This window comes from Schistocerca nitens, chromosome 10 (genome assembly GCF_023898315.1).
Source record: "Schistocerca nitens isolate TAMUIC-IGC-003100 chromosome 10, iqSchNite1.1, whole genome shotgun sequence".
Classification (NCBI taxonomy): domain Eukaryota; kingdom Metazoa; phylum Arthropoda; class Insecta; order Orthoptera; family Acrididae; genus Schistocerca; species Schistocerca nitens.
The window spans coordinates 89,137,141-89,160,205 of NC_064623.1; the positions used below are offsets into that span (position 1 = coordinate 89,137,141).

At 40.3% G+C, this 23,065-nt stretch overlaps 1 protein-coding gene across 2 annotated transcripts in view; it reads right to left on the reverse strand.

The window, feature by feature from the left end:
- Positions 1 to 19,393: 19,393 nt before the first annotated feature.
- The window catches only part of LOC126210584 (zinc finger protein 501-like), a 299,013-nt gene continuing 295,341 nt past the window's right edge, over positions 19,394 to 23,065 (reverse strand). For both annotated transcript variants that reach the window (XM_049939852.1, XM_049939851.1), the window contains one exon: positions 19,394 to 20,794. In XM_049939852.1, the coding sequence (XP_049795809.1) occupies positions 19,741 to 20,794 (1,054 nt within the window). In that variant the 3' untranslated portion in view covers positions 19,394 to 19,740. The remainder of the gene's footprint in view (positions 20,795 to 23,065) is intronic.

Sequence of the window (23,065 nt, forward strand, 5' to 3'; positions counted from 1 at the left end):
CTTGCGTGGTGTTCACACTGGAAGCGGAAAACGTGCAGCAATCACTTCCGCAATAAATTGCTACGATCGCAAGTCGACTTGGCGATATGTTTACACTCGCAACTCGCGTGACAAGTTCCTCCGCGCAAGTAAATTGCTGCAATAACTTGCTAGTGTAAACCGAGCATAATGGAGCGCGCCGCTGTTCGGCACGGAGATTTAATAGTGGCGGATACTACAAGAGCATCTCCAGACTAGCAGTCGTAGGACATCGAAAATTCACCGAATATTCCACCCACTTTTCTCGCCTGTGCTTAGAATTCTGTTTGTCTTTTTTTTTTTTTTTTTCACGATGTGTTGTGGGATTCGAGATATGAGATGAACTTTCAGATATGTAATTGTTCTAATTTTCCCGTACGTGCTTAGATCGATTTGGTGTGTAAAAACGGATATTGCAGCTGATATCGGTTCTGGGATCAGTTTCCAACAAAAGCACGCCAAGTGTTCCACGGAAGAAGGCTAGATAAAGATTGGGAAGTTTTCACAAGTGTGACGCGATCTTTTTAGAATTAGTGTTCAATTGTGGCGGTATTCCATGGAAGAAAATGTATAATTACGTCGCAAATTGTTCAAATATTCTTGCGTCATCTGCAAACCTCTCTCTCTCTCTCTCTCTCTCTCTCTCCCTCTCTCTCTCTTTCTCTTTGTGCAGTGGTACATTTAGTTCCTGCGACATCTTCAAGATATGTATGCAACAATATTCCGCACATTACTGAAAAAACTAAGACTGCCGGTCGTCGGTAAGGAGAGGCTCGGCGAACGGAGCATGCACGAGAAAGTTTCTCAGATATGTTTTATGTGACCTGGGCCAGTGTAATTGCGTGGTTGCTTCTGCTGTTGGACAAAAAGTACTGCAATTGTTTAACATCTTCGAATGTGTTTGAAAACACCAGCGTTAATTTCGAGGTGTATGTTATGTTAACCTACACTGTAAGGTCCTCTCAGTCCAGCAGTTAGACACAGATTGAGCGAATCTACCGCCGTTTTTTCTCAGGCCGCCTTATTGTATTATGTCACAGGAGAGAAAGGGTGACAGGGTTAAGAAGCTACTGTTTAGTGCTCCATCAATGACAACTCAAATTGTTTAAATAAACAATATACCACACTGCATACATAATAAAGACGTATGTCCATCCAATCTGGCACGAACTGAGTCCTTTTCCTACCAATTTCCAGATGAGAGAGAGGAGGTGATGGTAGAGGAGGGGGGGGGGAGGGGAAAGAGGTAGGGGAGGAGAGTGGGGGTGGAGTTAGGTTAGTGGAGGTAGCCCAACTGACATATTTTCGCGCCAAAATTTGAACTTCCCGCCATGAGATCAGTGCGATGTGGCCACATCTATGGCAACAATCTTGGATTTACCATCTTGAATAAATCTGGCAACATTGCAAAGTGGTGTGATGCCCACTTTGCCCTACCAGTGACATAGACCTCCTCAGCTTAAAAATTCGGAGACAGCGATGTTGTTGACCATATACTTCGAATTTCTACTGTGAAATGTAGATTCCTCTCTTTTATACAAGTTAATTTCGAAGACAGAAGAAATCAGGGCATACACGTTTTTTACAATGCTAATGTATGGTTACTTGTTGGGAAAATCCTGTAACAGTATGGTGTAGACTACATTTCCTCTAAATATTTTCTCATCAGATGGAAAAAAATCTGTTATAATCAGCTTAATATCTGTTACGACATGCATCACATTAAACTTATTTTCGGTGATGATGGAGCGCTAAGATCTACCTCTGTCGCAGGATGCCTCCTCACTCTAAGAGCTCCTTAAAGTAACCAAAATGTCTCTCCACATACATAGTGTCTTAAGGTAAAAGCACAGAGAAGTTGCAAATATCAGTTTTTACAATGTACCACTTTATAAATTCGGTAATACATTTGGTTTTATTACGATGGTCGTCTCTCCCTGTGTAGACGGGAGATTGAAATTTCGTTAAAAATATCGCCACAACGAAAAAAAGGCCTGCTTACAGCTCCAGCTCAAGAATTATATCCGTGGTACCCTAGCCATCGCTTCCACCCACCAGGCAGCTTGTCACTGATATCTAATTGATAGGCAAATTAATTAAATTGATCATGAGAGTCACATTGCATAGAGGGTAAAACTTTTTTTCTTTCAGTCATCGGATTATATTAGCTCAAATGGGCATCCCTGCAGGGAAGATGATGTTATTTTCGAGGAACACTATTAAGAATGACAGTTGAAGCTAACCGCTGGATTCTACAGAAACCTGTGGAGAAACAGGGTGAGCTGAGTTGATGTGACAGGACCGTATTTCCTGACCACTCAGTAGAAATGAGAACATGTTGTAGATCCTCCAACTGTGTGCAGTGCGTAAGGCCAGTGCCAAATGCAGATTTCTCCTGCAACGTGACATAGTAGAAAAGTCAGTGCGTGCTGTTACTGCTATATTTCCTATTGTAAAAATTGAGAAGACTCCATATCAAACAGGAAATGGAAGAAGGACAAGGATTTTGCTACTGCATTGCAGCGCGTCTCCAAATTACATACAAGTACTGCAGTCTCAGGAGATATGCGTCTTTTGGGGTTCATTCATGTCTGTCACCCAAACATTCTCTTTATCACTGCTATTTTGTACCATCCAACAGAGAAAAACTACAAACTATAAAAGCTCCGCTAACATCACCTGGTAGAGAACTCGATATGATATTGCTGCCTCTGTCTTCTGCTATATCAGGAAACAAATCTGTCTGCATCCTGGCTTTGACCATACATAGATTCCATTAAATAAACGTGTATTGGTCCACTGGAGCAGGCGGCGAGTGATCAAAGTTGCTTCCACAGGCCAGTGTAAAGTTTCATCACACTTACTACAGGAGGACCATTTCTCACAGACTATCAGTCACAAGAGAGGGTCCCTGTGTTGTTGTTTGATACATTGTGCTGTAACACATCCAAGCAGTGTATGACTACAGCTTATACACTGCCTTGCACTTGATTTTTCCACCATGACTTCAAGGTCTGGGTCAGATGCTACACCAACATTAACATGTCTCGAGCCACTGGCTATCACACAAAGCTGGACATTGCAAACTATGCTGCTGCTCCTACAGGACACAGGATGACTGAAATAAACGACTGAGGCTGTGTTTCTCATCGACATGCAATGTGAGAGACATTGCAGCATATGGAAACTGGAAGAGTTTTACAGAATTGTTTCCAAACAGATGCCAAAAGGTGACTGATGACTTCTACATTTAATCTCATGTTTCACGGCGACGTGGTAGCAGATGTCTCAGTGTTTTGTTCCTATTGATTCCTCATACTTCAGTCCTGTATATGGATCACTTTTTCAGTGTTGGCCATCCCCAGAAGCTGTTGCTCCCACCGCGACTCATTTTCCATCTCCAACAAGTCATATCAGTCGATCATTATGTGGTAATCAACACTGTACCAGTGGAGGGATGGGATGGAAAAAGACACCGTTGATGTACTGTAACAAACAACACAGTTGATAGTGTGATCAATGTTAGCAATTTTACCAGTTTATCAGAATGAGATTTTCACACTGCAGTGTGCGCTGATATGAAACTTCCTGGCAAATTAAAACTGTGTGCTGGACCGAGTCTCGAACTCGGGGCGTGAGTCGTGCTTGGGTAGCTCAGATGGTAGAGCACTTACCCGTGAAAGGCAAAGGTCCCGAGTTCGAGTCTCAGTCCGGCACACAGATTTAATCTGCCAGGAAGTTTGTTACCAGTTTATTTCTGTAGTTTCAACACCGACCAATGACACGGCAGTGTGCTTCCCAATTTCTGTTCAAATGGTTCAAATGGCTCTGAGCACTATGGGACTTAAAAATAGCTCTGAGCACTATGGGACTTAACAGCTATAGTCATCAGTCCCCTAGAACTTAGAACTACTTAAACCTAACTAACCTAAGGACATCACACAACACTCAGTCATCACGAGACAGAGAAAATCCCTGACACCGCCGGGAATCGTACCCGGGAACCTGGGCGCGGGAAGCGAGAACGCTACCGCACGACCACGAGCTGCGGACGCTATGGGACTTAACATCTACGGTCATCAGTCCCCTAGAACTTAGAACTACTTAAACCTAACTAACCTAAGGACAACACACAGTCATCACGCCAATTTCTGTATCATCGTTAAATCTCCCCTCCACTACTTTGCGAGTACCATATGATAGATTTGCGAATGTAGATATATGACTGTGCAGTACATCCATACAGGACTTGGATCACAGTGCATAATTTACAATTACAATTGCCAGTCTTTCCCTATGTGAATGGGAGTCATAGAGCATTCTCATATCTTTAGGATAAAGTTGGAGATTGAAAGATCTCCCCACACTGTCTTTGACCAACCCTACCTGCAACACTGCCACTGATTTAATTTGCAGCTGATCAGAAGTTGGAGGGTACTATGCGTACTATATTCTATGTCTCATTAAGGAACGGAGCAAGCCAAGTCCATAGTTGCTATTCAGCGAAGACTGTTCAGCACCAGTCTTCGTAATGGCGTCCATCGAAGTGCAGAGCATCTCTCCAGATGCGCGCATGTCGAGGAGGTTAGCACACCTCATCAGTGTATAATATACAGGGCGTAAATCTTAACAAACCAGAATAACTCGAAAAATAAGCTTCACACGAAAAAATGTGTAGAATCCAAGTTCTCATTTTTGCGTGGAAAATGATTATGGATAAATAAAAAGATCTATTTCGTAAATTTTGATTCGTTAAAACTAAAAAACTATCCCTCCCTTCCCATAGGGTGGGATTTGAGAGAGAGGAATTAAAGATTTACAAATGTTGACCCAAATATATATATGAGAACATGGATTTTCTTGAATTACAGTGCCAAATACCAAGAATCAAAACAAATGTTTAAGACAAAATGTACGTAGTTTTTCTATATAGAATCTGATTCTGCAGTAAAAAATGGGGGTTCCCATTTGAAATTTTAACGTTGCCTCCCGCCTCACCTCCAGGGGGCTGGGGTGGCGGGCTAATTTTAGCACCAGCAGATGCCTACCTCGAAAATAGTCAACTTTGGATTCTACACACTTTTTTCGTGTGAAGCATGTTTTTCGAGTTATTCTAGTTTGTCAACTTAAAATTTACGCCTTGTATATGAGATTGTTGTGATGATATACCAGACGATTAAGAAGAAACATGTGGTTTTAGTATGATGGAGCTCTAGACACATGGAGTTTGTAACACCTTACGTAAATCAACTGCGCTATCAATTCTAAAGATTGTTCCGATGTTTGGTGTCTGTACCAAGAATATATGAGAAAGCGCGAAATGATTGTGGAACATAAACACATTCCAAAGACTAAATGGTTCTGCACTTAAACACGCTATAATGCTTGTGCGGGGCAGCTTCTGATCTGTTAGTTGTGTAGAATGCGATGCCATCATTATTCCAATGTAAGAAATATAGTTTCAGCACACGACATACATTCTCGCTTCAAGTTTCTCTACGACAAACGATGATGGGAAACTGAATTATAAAACTACTACTTTGAACACCAAAGAAGACGTCGATTCTTTGTAACAGAAACACTACATAGGATTCAAATTGTGTATGGTGCCAGTTCTTTACGAAATTCAAGCCTGATTACAGTTCGGAAATTGTGATATGCTCAGAACAGTCCCATAAAATGATCGTCAGCTGACGGAAATGCATACAAAGAAACAGTGACGTCTTACACGGAATTAAACATCACAATCAGTAGCCAGAGGAGATGTGACAATCTTATTGCAGTTTTCCACCATCCCTGGTAACTTTCTTCTTGCACTCGGTAGTCATTGTCCAATGTTAGCCTTGACACCACATCTCTAGGATGCCTCCTTTTTCCGCTATTAAGGAGAGTGTATGTAGCATCAGTCTACTCTCCTCCTCCAGAACACGGAATTCTATTGTTTTTGCCCAGTTCTCATTTCATGGTATTTTTCTCTAATTTCATGTATTCTCAGTTCAGTTTGCATAATTTTACATTGTTTTCGCGATTTTACATATTTCATGGTATTTCCCTCAATTTTTAAGTATTTCACCTCAATTTTTCGAGATTATAACGGGTTTCACTCGATTTTTTTTCAGAGCTTATGTCATTTTTCATATTATCTCTACAGGCGCATGGTGCGGCAGCTGAGGGTATGCGTCACTTTCTGGGACCTCAAGCGCCCTGAGTGTGTTCGCGATTGAAAGATGTTTAATAATCTAATTGCATGTGATAAGTGTCCGTGACGGCATTCCTTGCATGATTGGAATAAAAAAAGTGCCACAACTGTTTAAATATTCCATACTGTCTTGTCGTCCTCAAAATGTTTAAATAATCAGTATTCCATACTATGCATTCGATTTCCCAACATATTCTTTAAATAAATAAATAAACTATATTACAACCACTGCCTTGTATCCCATAAATTGTTTAAATAAACGTTATTCCACATATTGGCCTGTCTACTGGAAATTGTTTAAACAATATTCTATACACTGTAATCGACTTCCTGCCAAATTCCTTAAATAAATATATAAACAAATTGTATTCCCGAACTTCCAGCATGCTGGAGTAGCTTAGGTCAGCAACTCCTGTTAATCACTGGAACAAAAAACCAATCCAAGTTGCAAATATTTTATTTTTCATTCGATGACTAGATTTGGGCAGAGATCCATTTTCAACTCAACTATGTATGCACTGTAAATGTACATTACACATTTTTGACATATCTGGAAATGCCATTTCTGCCTTTGTTATGTTGATTTGAAAATGGGACTCAGTCACTGAATGAAAAATAAAACATTTACAATTTGGACTGGTATTTCCTTGTATTGAAACTATACTGCCTTGCATCCTATAAATTATTTAAACCAACAATATTCCACACATTGTTTTGTCTACCAGAAATTGTTTAAACCAAAATTCATTACAAACATTAAAAAACACTTATCCCTATTGCAAAGAATATAAGAAATTTTGTAACTTACGTTACAGTGCCGAATTTTAATGCAATGCATTCACAATGTCGTTAAATTCATTCTCACTGATGATTTGGGACTATGGCCATGCACAGTGCTGGTTTTATCTTGTCCAGCCTACATCTCTCAGCCTGGACTCTACAGATCACAGGCTTACTCACCTAGAGCTAAGTGCACCTTGCAGATACAGGCCAGCCACAGGTCATGATATACCCTGCCTAGATCAGAGTGCAGCCAACAGATATGGTCCAGCCCACACATGGCGAGTTGACTTGGCTCGACAGTGGCAGCCTGTCTCTTGTGCTTGCCCAGCCTGACCGGATGGGCACTGTGGCTACTCACCAGTCCAGCCAGTTTCTTATGTCTGCATTCTTACACCTCACTGTAATTATAACAACCAATCTGTGCAACACGGAGTTTTCACAAACTTCGTATGCTGGACAGCAACTGCAGTTATCGCCCTCGTCATGAGCATCATTGGGTGTTTCTTACAAAGGCAGTAGTTTGCTGTTCAAAACATAATTCGAAAATGACTACAAACAAATGTCTCTCGACAATGGTAGCAAACACCTCGGTGTTAATGCCCACACCAGTTTATTTAAGACGTATCCGCCAACAGTCGCAAACTGCGCCACAGTTATTCGTCACAAGAATTGTAATGGCCCTACCGTTCTTTCCTATTCTTAAAAAATCAGCCATCCAAGCTACAGAATTATTTCAATTCTGGCACCGAAAACCCGAGTCTCAAACCCACTGTTCGCTTCTTACTATTCACTTTGAAACTACATTTAATTTTCCGTAAATCTCTGTTAACTGGTTTCACTTGACTACATTAACTAAACACTCTCATTAATTTAAATAAATGGTCGCCTTTACAAAGTATATTTGAAGAAACCACGATGTTTATTAAAAGAAAAGGAATCGAATTAACTACTTCAGACCATGAAAAGAATCTGGTATACAGTAATAAACTAGAAACTATGGTACCGAAATAACTACAGTGTGCCTAGACTGCGATCTAGCTAAAAAAGATAATTACTATGAAAATGCACATACTTTCAATTACTATGAAGGAGTATTTATATTCACTTCATTACTCAAACAAATAAAATGCTTTCTAATCACACACAAGGTTACATAAGAATGAAACGATTGCTAAATTTTCATTCAGTAACCAACACTAAAAAGCTTTATACTTCATATTGTTCAAATTATCAGATTACCTGTTGCAATATTACACATACAAAAATTAGATCTTGGATTTTGGTAGTCACGGTCGAAATGTTCTGTGGTCAATTTGTGGTTGCTCTTAGACATGGCTCCAGATAAATACCAAGTACTTGTATACAAATTAGCCTCTTGAAGTACATTTATATGCAATTATACTAATTTCGCTGAATGTGACAGAGGCAATTTTTTGGAGGCTGATAATTGCTGTTCAAAGCAAAAAGTTTCCACAACACATCCACTGTAATGTTCTTCTTACCTCAAGTTATGGATTAGCCACACTTTTACAAAATCATGTGCCGCAATACTTCTAATCACTATACTGAAAGGAGTTAATAGCAGTTGACTCTTTATACGAAATAAATTTGACAGAGCACTACCCAGTCTTTTACTGATTTATTACAACACATTTCATATTAACTTTTCCGTGGTGAACAATTAATTACTTAATGTTCTGACTCTACAGAACTACTGTGGTTACTACATCTTACTCCACTGTCAGCCTAATTCCGACTGTGTCGTGTCTTCTCTGTGCTCATGCGCTAATTTTTCGTGCCCTCCACATCATCAGTACCTCCCACATCAGAGATACATACTTATCGACAATATTGAGGATGAGATAATATATCAAATTTGCATCATTATTTTCTTAGACCTATCGGTATAGAATTTCGGTTGTTACAGTTACAATAATAGGCAGTCGCACACAACTTGAATTTACATGAAATAATTGTAAGTAAAACTACATATAAAAATACATAAGAAAAATTTAAAGTTATTTTGTTGTGTTAGTGGTTAGTTAGTATAATCTGTTACAAAATGTTTAAGATCAGTGCAAACATGCAAAATTTCGTTATCCCACCGAATTGTATGTTCTTTCCAATGTCCAATAATAGTAGAACAGTAACACACTGATAAACTGTTGTGTAAACACTTTTGAATGCACTGTCCCTTGCCTATCAAAGTGACAGAAATTATGAGTCCTGACAAATGCACCTTCTGCTGCGGCAACCAACGTGTGCTGTACAATTCTTTGGTCAACTGTTGAATTTATTGGCCAGTTTAAACAATTTCTCATCTACAACTGTATTAGACGCCAGCTGTTCACTCTGAAATGACTCGTGCACTTTCTGCTCTCAGTTTAAGAGAAGCCTAAAGGATTTATTGGTGGCCAACTCCTTCTACTCCATTGATGAATTTCTTAGTAAAACCAACTGATTTGTATATAAGTACAACATAACTTCTGCACAATTTCAGTGCTGTAATGTGTTCATTGAAAATTTGTGTGTGTGTTAGTATAATCTAACTTCTGCACCATTTCAGTGCAGTACTGTGGTCATTGTAAATAAGTATTACAGTAGTTGTATTACCTTATAAATAAATAAAAAACTTTTTTATTTTAAATTCAGTGCATTAGTATTTGTAAAATGACTCTTAGTGTTCATTAAAAAATGACGATCATTCCACTTGGGACCTGTGGAATGGTACATTAGCTTATTTGTTTTAGTTGTAAATATTTGTCATGTATTGTTGTTTTTCTGACATGTTCCACATCCTGGAGGACCTCCTCACTACGGATCAATTGGAATGAAAGTAAATCTAATCTAATCTAATCATAAACCTACAGATCGTCTCCACTGAAAGATTATTAAAACTAGCTTCCTGCTGTTGCATAATATTAGCTTTTGCACTAGATAATTATTGTGTATGGTTTCCTCGTGTCTTGCTTGCCTTCCCTTTTGATGTTAAGTGAACGTGTGATAAGTATTTGCATTCATATCCAACTTTTTCTTGATGTTTAGCTCGAATTCTTGTCTGCAGAATTCACAACGTTTGCCCACTGACTGAGCTCAGAGTTGAACTTAAAAGTAATAACTTTAAATTTGGATTATATTTCCATTCATTCGTCCTCTGTAGATGGCAAACTATTTTTAAGTGACCTGTTTCACTTCCAGTTTGAAGTTAATGATTTCAGTTGATAAAGTATCAATTTCAGTATTCGCGTTTGCACTATAATTTTATATTCTAATCTGAAACTATTCAGCACATCTGTTAAAGACAATACCGAATTATTTTCCACTTATCTAGACATCTGGAGACAGTTTATCCTCTATAGATTGTCATTATGTAAGTGTCATCAGTACCACTAGATACTGAATTGCTCACTTGAGTGGAACTGATACCGTTTCACTTGAACTGTCATCACACACTAGGCAATTGTTCAGTACTTTTTTTAACTTTCTTAATATGAGTGGGCTACGTATCAGGATTGAAAAATTTAGTGCTGCTGAAGTCGACGGTTATCATTTAAAAGAGAATATTATTTTCAGCATCACCAGGCAACGTAGAAGCTACACTACTGGCCATTAAAATTTCTACACCACGAACATGACGTGCATCAGACGCGAAATTTGACCGACAGGAATAAGATGCTGTTTTATGCAATTTGATTAGCTTTTCTGAGCATTCACACAAGGTTGGTGCCGGTGGCGACACCTACAACGTGCTGACATGAGGAAAGTTTACAACCGATTTCTCACACACAAACAGCAGTTGACCGGCGTTGCCTGGTGAAACGTTGTTGTGATGCCTCGTGTAATGAGGAGAAATGCGTAAAATCACGTTTCCGACTTTTATAAAGGTCGGAATGTAGCCTATCGCGATTGCGGTTTATCGTATCGAAACATTGCTGCTCTCGTTGGTCGAGATCAAATGACTCTTAGCAGAATAGGGAATCTGTGGGTTCAGGAGGGTAATTCGGAACGCCGTGCTGGATCCCAACGGCCTCGTATCACTAGCAGTCGAGATGACAGGCACCTTATCCGCTTGGCTGTAACGGATTGTGCAGCCACGTCTCGATCTCTGAGTCGACAGATGGAGACGTTTGCAAGACAACAACCATCTGCACGAACATTTCGACGACGTTTGCAGCAGCACGGACTATCAGCTCGGAGACCATGGCTGCGGTTACCCTTGACGCTGCATCACAGAAAGGAGCGCCTGCGATGGTGTACTCAACGACGAACCTGGGTGCACGAATGGCAAAACGTAATTTTTTCGGATGAATACAAGTTCTGTTTGCAGCATCATAATGGTCGTATCCGTATTTGGCGACATTGTGGTGAACGCACATTGGAAGAGAGTATTCGTCATCGACATACTGGCTTATCACCTGGCGTGATGGTATGGGGTACCATTGGTTACACGTCTCCTTCACCTCTTGTTCGCATTGACGGCTCTTTGAACAGTGGACGTTACATTTCAGATGTGTTACGACCCGTGGCTCTACCCTTCATTCGATCCCTGCGAAACCCTACATTTCAGCAGGATAATTCACGACCGCATGTTGCAGGTCGTGGACGGGCCTTTCTGGATACAGAAAATGTTCGACTGCTGCCCTGGCCAGCACATTCTCCAGATCTCTCATCAACTGAAAATGTCTGGTCAGTGGTGGCCGAACAACTGGCTCGTCACAATACGCCAGTCACTACTCTTGATGAACTGTGGTATTGTGTTGAAGCTGCATGGGCAGCTGTACCTGTACACGCCATCCAAGCTCTGTTTGACTCAATGCCCAGGCGTATGAAGGCCGTTATTACGGCAGGAGGTGGTTGTTCTGGGTACTGATTTATCAGGATCTATGCACCCAAATTGCGTGAAAATGTAATCACATGTTAGTTCTAGTATAATATATTTGTCTAAAGATTACCAGTTTATCATCTGCATTTCTTCCTGGTGTAGCAATTTTAATGGCCAGTAGTGTAATACTGGACTCAAACACAGTTTTTGCTACTCACCTGCATTAACTTACACTTTTCTACAGCTAGAGCTAGTGCTAGAAATCTTGTCTAACTCATTTTATATCTTTCTACAATCACTCAACGACTTCCCACACGTCACAGCATCATCAGCAAATAGCAGCAGACTGCTGACGATACCCGTGTCTCTGATGAACATTCGCTGTCGATGATAACATACTGGGTTCTGTTACTTAAGAAGCCTTGGAGCCACTCACATACTTGGGAACCTATTCCGTATGCTTGTACCTTTTTAACAATCAGCATTATGTCATGTGTCAAACGCTTTATGGAAATCTAAAAATATCGAGTCCGCCTGTTACCCTTGATCCATGGTTCGCAGGATCTCATGCGAGAGAAAGACATCCTGAGTTTCGCACCAGCAAAACATAGAGAATACTTTCAAAACTATTTTGGTGATTTCTATAGCAGCATTCATCGCATTTCCCATCTGATGCACCTCTTTCTAAATTATTCACCTATCTTATAATTAAGCAACAGTTCCTATCAGCTAAGTGAACTGTACCAATACAACGCCTCTATCAAAGAAAGCTCTCTGCTGTGGAGCCTAGTCAAGTTAAAGGCACACATATCCACTTTGTGACTAGCACCCACTTGTTTCAGCTGACATGTTAACGAGTTGCACAACACTGCAGCATTTAAAACTCATTAACTCCATTTTCACTGAACAAGTTCTGACATCGGAAAACATATTGTTGAGGTACTGTGTCCTGCAATAAAGTTGATATACATAAGTCTTGTATTTATAATCAAAAGTGGTCTGTACTTATGTACATTCCAGGAACCTTCATGGAAGCCACTCATTCAGAGTAATAGTTTTCCTCATGCACTCTCTACGAATCTCCCAGTGGGCGATTAAAACACCCAAGTGAGCATTACTCTTACATACCTTCAACAAGACCTGTAGAAAATTGCCACGTGTGACTTTATACGCTAACCGTCAGTATATTGAAATACTGCCTGGCAGCATTCACAAAGGGATTCTCCACTACTACCACATTTAACCACTCAATCAAACCACAAGGCCATCCATGATCATCTAAAACAACGGTGTAAATATCTGCAGCAGGACAGTCAGATAGTCCTTCTGCCATTACAGTGGAGAGCGATGACATAGTTGAGCAGCATTAGCTTTGTTCATTTGCTCTAACCACATCGAAGCCTGTACTAATGCTCACCATCCAAAGTAAAACTTACATTCTTTAATCAAAGACATTTCCTATACGACTCTACATATATCAGTTTCCAAATCAAATAATCTACCACTTCAACCTATGACTCCGCTGAGATTTGAGCGCCACCAGTAACATGATTTGTGATTGGATAACCCACGACATGATCTGCTTCAAGCAAGGAATCGCTCCCCATATTTGTAAACTTTCCCCACCTGTGATATATCATACATCAGTTGTCACTAAAAAATTAAAGAAAGAACTCTTGTTAGCACCAAGTGTGAAGAACACTAATATCCACTTGGATCAATTATAGACAAAATATTTGTATGCATATTCTTTTCCCAACAATATGTTCACTAATGGATTATTTCGTATCATCCTCACTTCATGGACATAGCCGACCAAGCCCATTCCTCTCAGGCCAAGGGATCTCTCTCCAATCAAACTCCGTCTTAATTTTTGGTTTTGCCAGTAGTATATACAAAAGCCAAAGTTATAGAAGGCTTGAGGAGATACTTTAGCTCCTTCCCCTGACACATCTTTTGACAATGTCAGTGTCCCTTTTGCTCGTCCAGCGACCACCTCGCTTTTCAGAACAATGAAAACGAGGGCTACCTCACGTTCCCTTGAATTCTACTTCTCCGCTATCTTAAAAATTGCATACAAATGAGACAATAACTTCGATTTATATTCGCAATGCATTTACTAACTGGGAATTTTCTACTGCATATTTTTCAACCCCGTACACAGTAATTTATTCTTTATTTTTACTTACTTGCTTACATAATATTATATTCGATTATGAGTATCGGCAGGGAAACAGAAAATCACAGCCATTTATCAGAGTGCATGTCAGAATTCAACGATGTTAAATTAGTTTGTTTCGAGATTGACCCATCTCAGTTGAAAGCCCTCATTCTCTACTTTTCAATAAATATTTTACATTTTCACAAACTTAAAAATTCAAAGGTGTTCTGTAGCCAAAAATTTCGTGTTCTGGAATGTTCCAATCTTAAACTATACTTCTTCACAAAATCCAGTTTATGGGTTAGTAAAACTGACTTTTTTCTTTGTGGAAGTGTATACTTCCACCAAAATAACATGTTAGTTTGTTAAATATTCATATTAGAAAATCTATCAGAAAAACTCGTTGCAAAACTTGGTAATCCACACGCACAACAAACTTTGCCTCTGATGAAGTAGTATCTGACTTCAGTCGTTCTGTAATCATACACCTTTTAGTGAGACAAACTTCTCTGTCTATTCTTTTCATCTCCTGTTTCTGTCTTTTATGTTAATATTTAAAATGCAATAACCGTATGTTTTACCATTTTGTAATTTCCGTAATACATGTGTCTATAAATAGGCACTGTGCTCATAGCTTCAGTTGGTCGAGATTTGGAAGTCATAACATGCAATTACTATGTGGGTCAGAGCTTTACATCCTATGAAGGCAACCACTATTATGAATATGAATTGCCACTTGGAGATTTATGTTAGGCTAAATGGAGTCTTTATAAGGCAATGGCCTGATGCTAAGAAACTTGTGTAGTTTAAAATTAATGTGCAAGTTGGTCATCGTAATTGTTCTCCGGATACGATAAATTTAAATGAAGAACAACTTAAATTCAGTTGATGTTGCAGGTTATTTGATATCTATTCAGAGCACTTATTTAGTATTCAGTGAGGGAAGGAAATGATCTGGAAGACTTTTGAGGCATCAAAATAAACCCTGATAATGCATATTCCAAACTGAGAATTTGTACAGTAGTAGCCTCGCGGAGATAGTAAAACTGACAGTTATATAAGTTGCAGTGGTAAAAAAGGGGAAATAGGAATATGGATAAATATTGTAGCAGGAAAAAGCTTGGAATGACATCAAACAGAAGTAAAGTACAAAAATAAGCTCACTGAAATGATAACAGATGAGATGCCTATAGGAAAAATTTGTTCCAGCTGCCGTAATGGAAGTCAGCCAATGAGGAGTGAGTCTGACATAAACGAACATGCATGTGCGGGGAGACTGACACAGAGGTTTACCAGAGACATTTACAGCACGTGTCGGAGTATCTATAGCTGCCCAACCCCATTTCTGTTACAAAGAAAAAGAGAGAGAGAGAGTAAAATAAAATTAAAACTACCCTTCCAATCACGGATTCAGGTTGCTTATACAATCGTGAATTCAATGGTAGTAGGCAAAGGGCTGCAAACGCTTTTATTAGGTGTGATAAAGACATACAGTGAATAATTTTATTAGAAATAAAGTAATAAGTTTGCATGGACTTTGATTAAATCTCCTTCAAAGTACCGCACTCATCCCCCCGTTGAATCCATGACTGGAAACATTTCTGGAAAGACTTCCTTTGGAAGGGCATTCAACTGCTCTGTTGTGACCCTGTAAATGCCAGGAATGGGGTCAAGATGTTTTCCTTTAAGCACGGTTTTAATTTTTGGGAAGAGGCAGAAGTCACTTGGCGCTAAATGAAGTTGGTAAGGCAGATGTAAGCAGGCAGAAACATTTTTTCTGGCCAAAAATTCGCCAGGCACTCGGGGCGTTGATGAAGGAAGCCATCTACCCGTTCTTCTGGTCTCTTTCTTTTTACATAGTTTCGCAAACGTTGTAGTAGGCCCTTGTAAAATTCGGTGTTTATAGTTGTTATCCTGCAACGAACTCTACTTCTAACACGTTTTCTTCTGTTTTTGAGGTTAATGGACGTCTTGAACGTTGTTCGTCTTCTACCGACTCAGTTCGGATTTCAAATCGCTCATACCAGTTGTAAACGATCTTCAGAGTTACAGCAGTATCGCCCCACACTAACTTCAATATTTCATGAGTTTCTTTGGCACTTTTCTGCAACTTGAAACAGCACTTAATGTTCACGTGTTGTTCGTAATACATGATGCGCGACACACACGAAACACAACCTCACTCTCGCGTCTCTGGATGCTGACTGAGAAAGCGTTCCAACTTGATGCTGCCTTACCCAAAAGATCAAGCTATTGGACAAACTACACAAATGGTTGTAGCGTCAACAGTTGCTACTAAAGAAATTCATTCACCGTATTTTTTGATTGCACATCGTATTAAAAAGACATTGATTTTAAACTGTTCAATTATGCATTAAAAGTAATTTTCCCAAGTCAATTGTAGTCACAAACAGCTTGCCTAAGCAGGGGACTATTGAATTCTGGAGGAGGAGCAATTTTCGTGACCACTGATCAGTTAATTCATAAATTACTCAAGTGGTGTTAATCGACACAAGTTCCAGTTGCTGTTGGTTTCAGATTTCAAGCAAAGCAGCCGTTACATTGAGGGTCATTGCCCTGTCCTGTGGACAGACATCTGGCGCCACCCCAATAACATGTACGTTCACATAGAGGGCCAAACAGTCTCTGACAGCAAGCCTATGCGACTATCGGGGTTTCCACCACCACTCAAGTTGGCAACGAGGACGCATTAAGTGTGTTGCGTCCGAGGCAACAAAACTAATGAGGGATGCAGTCTGAGTCTCAGTTCGCTGCAGTTCTTCGTAGGCAAATATCGTGACCAGCAGCAGCACGATAGTAACCGCCATTTTTGAGTTACATGTTCTTTCCCATCGCCTTGGGAGCAACCATACATGGTTTGGATCAGTTTTCTATCAAGACATTCGTGGTAGAACGCTCCTAGCAAAGCCGAGCGTGTTTAAATAATGTGTTTGGACTGTGAGGGATCAGCTTCATGATTTCATCGACGTTAAAGCAACAAGCTTTGTCATGCTGCCACTATCTGTATGTCCACACCATATGCCTGTTCAGTGGCTTATTGCCTTCGTTTCTGATTCCAATCCTGCTGTCCGTCTTTAATATGCCTCATCAATAATCTCTTTAGGGACTGGTCTACTTCTCATTATTTATCTTCGTGTTTTCTGTCTTTTCTTGCACTTTTGGCTTGGCCGACAGCAAACCTGAAGATTCAGTAAATAGCAAGGCAAGAAATAAATAGGTCAGTAACCTTATAAGATGAGTTTACTTTTTATTTAAACTTACATTTTACATAATATGTGTCTGGCTTTTATTTAAACCAGTTTTTACATGAATTAAATAATATTTCCCACGAATAGGGGGGTTGAGATACGCCAGAACATGAAAACGTGGAGTATACTATCACCATTCATCCACTGGAGCATATTGCCAAATAATTAAACTCATCAAAAATTAAGTGATACAGAGGTACTCTGCTTCACATTATTCTATAGCTGGACAGTGTTTAAGGGAACTATTACAATTACAGTTATGGAATCATACCTATTAAGAAAACACGAGTAGTATGTTCTACATTTGACCAGATTAAATGTTTAATAGTGTAGAACTTACCAACAATAAATAGAGTTTTCTACATTCAACTGCTTTTAGGACAGTATGAGAAAACTATTGTTGTATTTTGAAGCTTTTCCTCCTCCTGTTAAAATTCCAATGTTTTTAAACAAACCAATGTCATATGTACCTTGTCACTGTAATAGGCAGCCTTTTGGCCATAATTTATTAATAGCTATGGCCTGCGGGGTGATACTTGCGGCTATAACGTATGTGTACCTTCGGAAACAGTTAATAGAGATGGTCTGATGATGGAAGAATCATTCCACAGAAAAAGTAGTGCCACCGTTACAGCGTGGAAGGCGTGAAAAGATAAGCAGTTAGTACATTCCTGGAACCTATTATCTGCCTTCAGGTGTAACCCATTAATAGTATAGGAAATCCCAAGTTTATTCAGAAAGTAGTGTGTTTCAAGCTAGAGACTGAAGTAAGTGCAATTGTTTTAAATGATGAAGAAATGACGTGATGTTTCGTACAAGACTACAACACACACATGCAAGTTTCCCCTTGTGATTTTGTTGTCACAACACAGGTATTCTGTGGAGATAGTGTGATGATGGAATGCTACTAAGGTAAGTGGTAAACGTAACAGAGGCGTTTTGAAGAACTTTTTATATTATACTATACATTGATCCAACAATTTTTATTGTAGCAGTATGATTATACTGTAGTGCATAATTTGTCACTGTTGATTCACTGTAAGGCACTAAGACCAATTTCTACCGCTTTTGGAGAGCTCATATGGAGTCCAAGTATCATATCTGCAAACATGACACCTATAGTGACAGCTGTCTGCTTTTAATGATGGAATAATCATGGTCAAAGATTCGTAACTTATAATGACATTAGCATTTCCATTGCAAGAAATCTAACGACAGAGAAATGGAGACAAAATCTATGAATGATGGAATAATAGACTAAGTGATATTCAGAAGAACAAGCGTGAATGACATGTATCAAACCAACAATATGTACAACACAAGAAAGGAATTATCAATGCTCTTCGATTTTCAGTTCTGTGATAACTAGTATAACAGCATCATTTTCACTGGTCCAACTCTATAACTATGAGGTCATCGTGGAAGATTGCTAACCAAAGGGTCCTGGGTTAGATTTCCGACAGGTCGGAGATTTTCTCCCCATGGGGACTGGATGTTCTATTGTTCTTACATTCATACTGTCATTACTGTCTGTCCCCAGTAGCTGAGTGGTCAGCGCAACAGAATGTCAATCCTAAGGGTCTGGGTTCGATTCCCGGCTGGGTCGGAGATTTTCTTCACTCAGGGAATGGGTGCTGTGTTGTCCTAATGATCCTCATTTCATCCCTATCGATGCACAAGTCGCCGAAGTGGCGTCAAATCGAAAGACTTGCACCTGGCGAACGGTCTACCCGACGGGAGGCCCTAGTCACATGACATTTTATTGTCATTACTGAGAAGGAAATCATATCAAACACACTATTGTATCGTCTTTCTTCTGATGAGATGGCTTTGTGGGCACAACCCAAAAGCCAATAAACTGAAATAAAAAAAAGTCAGTAGCCATATTAAATCACATTACCATTATTGTAAAACAGTTATTACTTATGCAAGATTCGCGCTTGATGAAGTGCCATATTAGAATTTCTCATACATGTTGCTGCTGTTTTTCTGTACCATATAATGTGGAATTATCAGTGTAGTATTCCTTCCAAGAAGCTCAGTGCGCCAACATATGGGAATATTGCTTGAAAGGCAACATTGTCCCAGAGCTCACCAGTTCCTACTTAACAAAGTTTCTGTAGTAAAGGCTGAGAACCAACTGCAATGTTGAGTCACATTATTATTACCAGATGCTGTTGTACAAAATCCCAACATAGGAAGTAACTCACTGAGTCAGGTGATGATAGGGCTCCATGGCTCATGGAAGGCAGTTGAGAGTCCATGTTCTGCACGAATGTAGTGCTAGGTAACACATGACACGGTGCCATAGCGTTTCACCGAAATGGTGTTCAATAAAATGCAGGTGCAAACGCTTCTTAAGATTACCACTTCGCGTGATTGTATTTTGTGACTGGCACTAGCTCTAGGGACGTTTGCCAGTATGCTGTTGACCAACCTGCTTCAGGTGGTTAATTGTTATGAATGTTGTCTTGCAATAGCCATAGATTTAGGAACATTTGTCACCATGCCGTTTTAAATGTTTCTTCAGATTACTACTTTGCGTGAATGTTTTGTTGCAAATGCCACAGCTGTAGGGGCGTTCGCCAGTGTGAGTCACTGAATGTTGCTTCAGGGAACCACTTGTTACAAATGTCTTATTGCAAAGACCACAACTGTGGGGGCTTTCGCCAGTGTGCAGCCGAGAGTGCGTCTTGAGGTAGCTGTCTGACGTGAATGTCTTCTTGCAAAAGCCACAGCTGTAAGGGCCATTGCCAGTATGCACTTGAGAATGCTTCTTCAAGTGGCCACTTGTAATGAATGTCTTGTTGCAGATTCCACAGCTGTAGGGGCGTTCGCCAGTATGCAGCTTAAAATGTTTCTTCAGATTACCTTTTAGCGTGAATGTCCTGTGGCAAACGCTACAGCCATATGGGCGTTCGCCCGTGTGCAGTTTTAAATGCTGCTTCAGGTTAATACTTTGTGTGAATGTCTTGTAGCAAAAGCCGCAGCTGTAGGGGCGTTCACCTGCATGCAGCTGTGAATGCTTCTTCAGGTGACTGTTTGTTAGGAACGTCTTGTTGCATACGCTACAACTATAGGGGCGTTCGCCAGTGTGCAGCTTTAAATGTTGCTTCAGATTTCCTCTTTCTGTGAATGTCTTGCTGCAAAAATCACAGCTGTAGGGGCTTCCGCCCATATGCAACTTTAAATGTGTCTTCAGTTGGCTATTTGTGTTGAACACCTTGTTGCAAACGCCACAGCTGTAGGAGCTTTCACCAGTGTCGAGACCCAATTGGCTCTTCACATCACTACATGTAGTGAACGTTTCATGTCCTTGAACATGTGTGTGCTCCTTGAGGTCCTGTAATTGTGTAAGATTCTTCTTGCAGATGGTACACATATGAGTCAGATGCCTTGTATCTGTTTTATTCTCACAGAATGCATCCTGTCTGATGGTGCTTTGTATGCCATTTTTCATTCCTGTAGCCATCGAATCTTGGGTAACCAAACTGACACTGTCATTAGTACCACCGTCGTCCTTAACGCCAATGAGGTTAGCACTGCAGAAAAACAGAAAAAGTTGTGTTAAAAAATATTGTCATCAAATTGCAACTATGGAAATTAAAATAATACTAACATATGCTAGGTCTCAAAATGCCTCAAAAGGTCTCCATGAGTGAATGGCATATGGCATATTCTGCAGAACAGGTTATAAATTAGAATCACATAAACTTGAACTGATGCAATTTTAAAAGCCATCACAAAAAATTTTAATTTATATGAGGCATTAGTTTAGGTCCTGAAAATTTTAAAAATTGTGAGAGAGTATTTACAGAAGGTAAATGTAGAAAATTTCGCTGAGATTGGTGTTACTGCAAAGCGAAATGGCACTAAAACACCCAGCATGATTGCTCCATCAGACATAAGAAGCTATCTTACCATAGAACTCTGATGTATTCTTTGTGAACTTCTACATCTACGCTCCACAAGCCACCCTAGTGCACTTGGCGGACACTTCAGACATTCCTGTGTTTGCACATCAATGATATGTTGGGACATGCGTCGCTATTTTCATAGTCATCCTACCACCCAGAAGCCATAAGTCACAAAAACGAATTAGAAACTAGGGTTCGACTGCTACAAATGATGCCATATTTGCTGCAAAGCAATGGATACAATCTTTTACAGTATAATGGATCATGAAACAGATGCTGCACTAAGAAAAGCCTATGCAGTCCTTGTGGAAAAAAACTATTTTTAAGGTAGTGTGTATGCATAAATACTTATACTAAATAAATATTTTATGCACAGTGATTGTCTCTCCACTAACATAAAGTGTTTTCACATAGATCGCACAAACAGGGTTTGATTCAGAGCTGGTTCTGGTGGCCATATTTACTGGCACACATAAACCACTTCCCACCCTGTTAAATGTAGGGCCTATGACCAACGAAAAGGTATTGGTTCCTTTATTGGCTGACAATGCCTTGTTTTCAGTACTTCTTGAACACTACCTAACATATGAAAAGTTCAAGAAGAATTGTCTCCAGCTGAGTGAATGTCACCTACACTTTGAATAACAATTTGCTGTAAGCGTAGGCTTCCGCGGCCGTTGTCTTCTTCAATAAAATTCTTCAGGGTATCAGACCGCATCATCATAATTTAAAATGCGCCAACGTTTTGGCCAGCATTGCAGCTAGCCTTCATCAGGGCCTTACGTTAACTGCTAAATGAACACACTTGGTTCCTTAAATAGCTGCACGAGAAAACCGTGTCGTTACTTGATTGGCTGTAAAAGGAGGAGGAAGAGGGGTGAAAGGTATGCTTTATTGGTGTTTCCTTTATTATCTGTCATTGGCTGAAATAGCTGTTTTCTATTGGTCTTTATATTAATCCACCCCATTGGAGGAGACGGACGAATAGCGAACAGGTGATGGCTGTGACGTCACACTGTTTCCATGCTGTCCGGAAGCCGGCTGCGGCGTGCCATTGCTTTGTGTGCTCGCGACCACTACTGCGGCTCTCCGCGTGTCTGCATGGGCCGCCACGGCTCTGCCGCCGCTCCGTAGCCTTGCTATTGCAGGCAGCCAAGACCTCGGAAGCTTGTACCCGTCCTCTCTATTCATGTTGGCGGGTCTTTTGGCTATTTCTATCGCCTCTCTAATCTTTCTTTTGAAAGTGAGAGGCTGTATCGCCAGGACGTGGGCTTCTTGAAAAAATATTGGTTTCCCGCACTCGTCCCGGTGTTCCGCCACTGCTGACTCAGTGTGTTGTTTCAGGTGGATATATCTTTCATGTTCCGAGAGCCTTGTGCTAATCGGACGTCCCGTCTCACCTATGTAGACTAATCCACACGCACAACCAATTTTATACACGCCAGCTGTGTGTAGTTTGTCAACTGGCGTGTATGAAATTGGGATTGCGTGTGGATTAGTCTACATAGGTGAGACGGGACGTCCGATTAGCACAAGGCTCTCGGAACATGAAAGATATATCCACCTGAAACAACACACTGAGTCAGCAGTGGCGGAACACCGGGACGAGTGCGGGAAACCAATATTTTTTCAAGAAGCCCACGTCCTGGCGATACAGCCGCTCACTTTCAAAAGAAAGATTAGAGAGGTGATAGAAATAGCCAAAAGACCCGCCAACATGAATAGAGAGGACGGGTACAAGCTTCCGAGGTCTTGGCTGCCTGCAATAGCAGGGCTACAGAGCGGCGGCAGAGCCGTGGCGGCCCATGCAGACACGCGGAGAGCCGCAGTAGTGGTCGCGAGCATACAAAGCAATGGCACGCCGCAGCCGGCTTCTGGACAGCATGGAAACAGTGT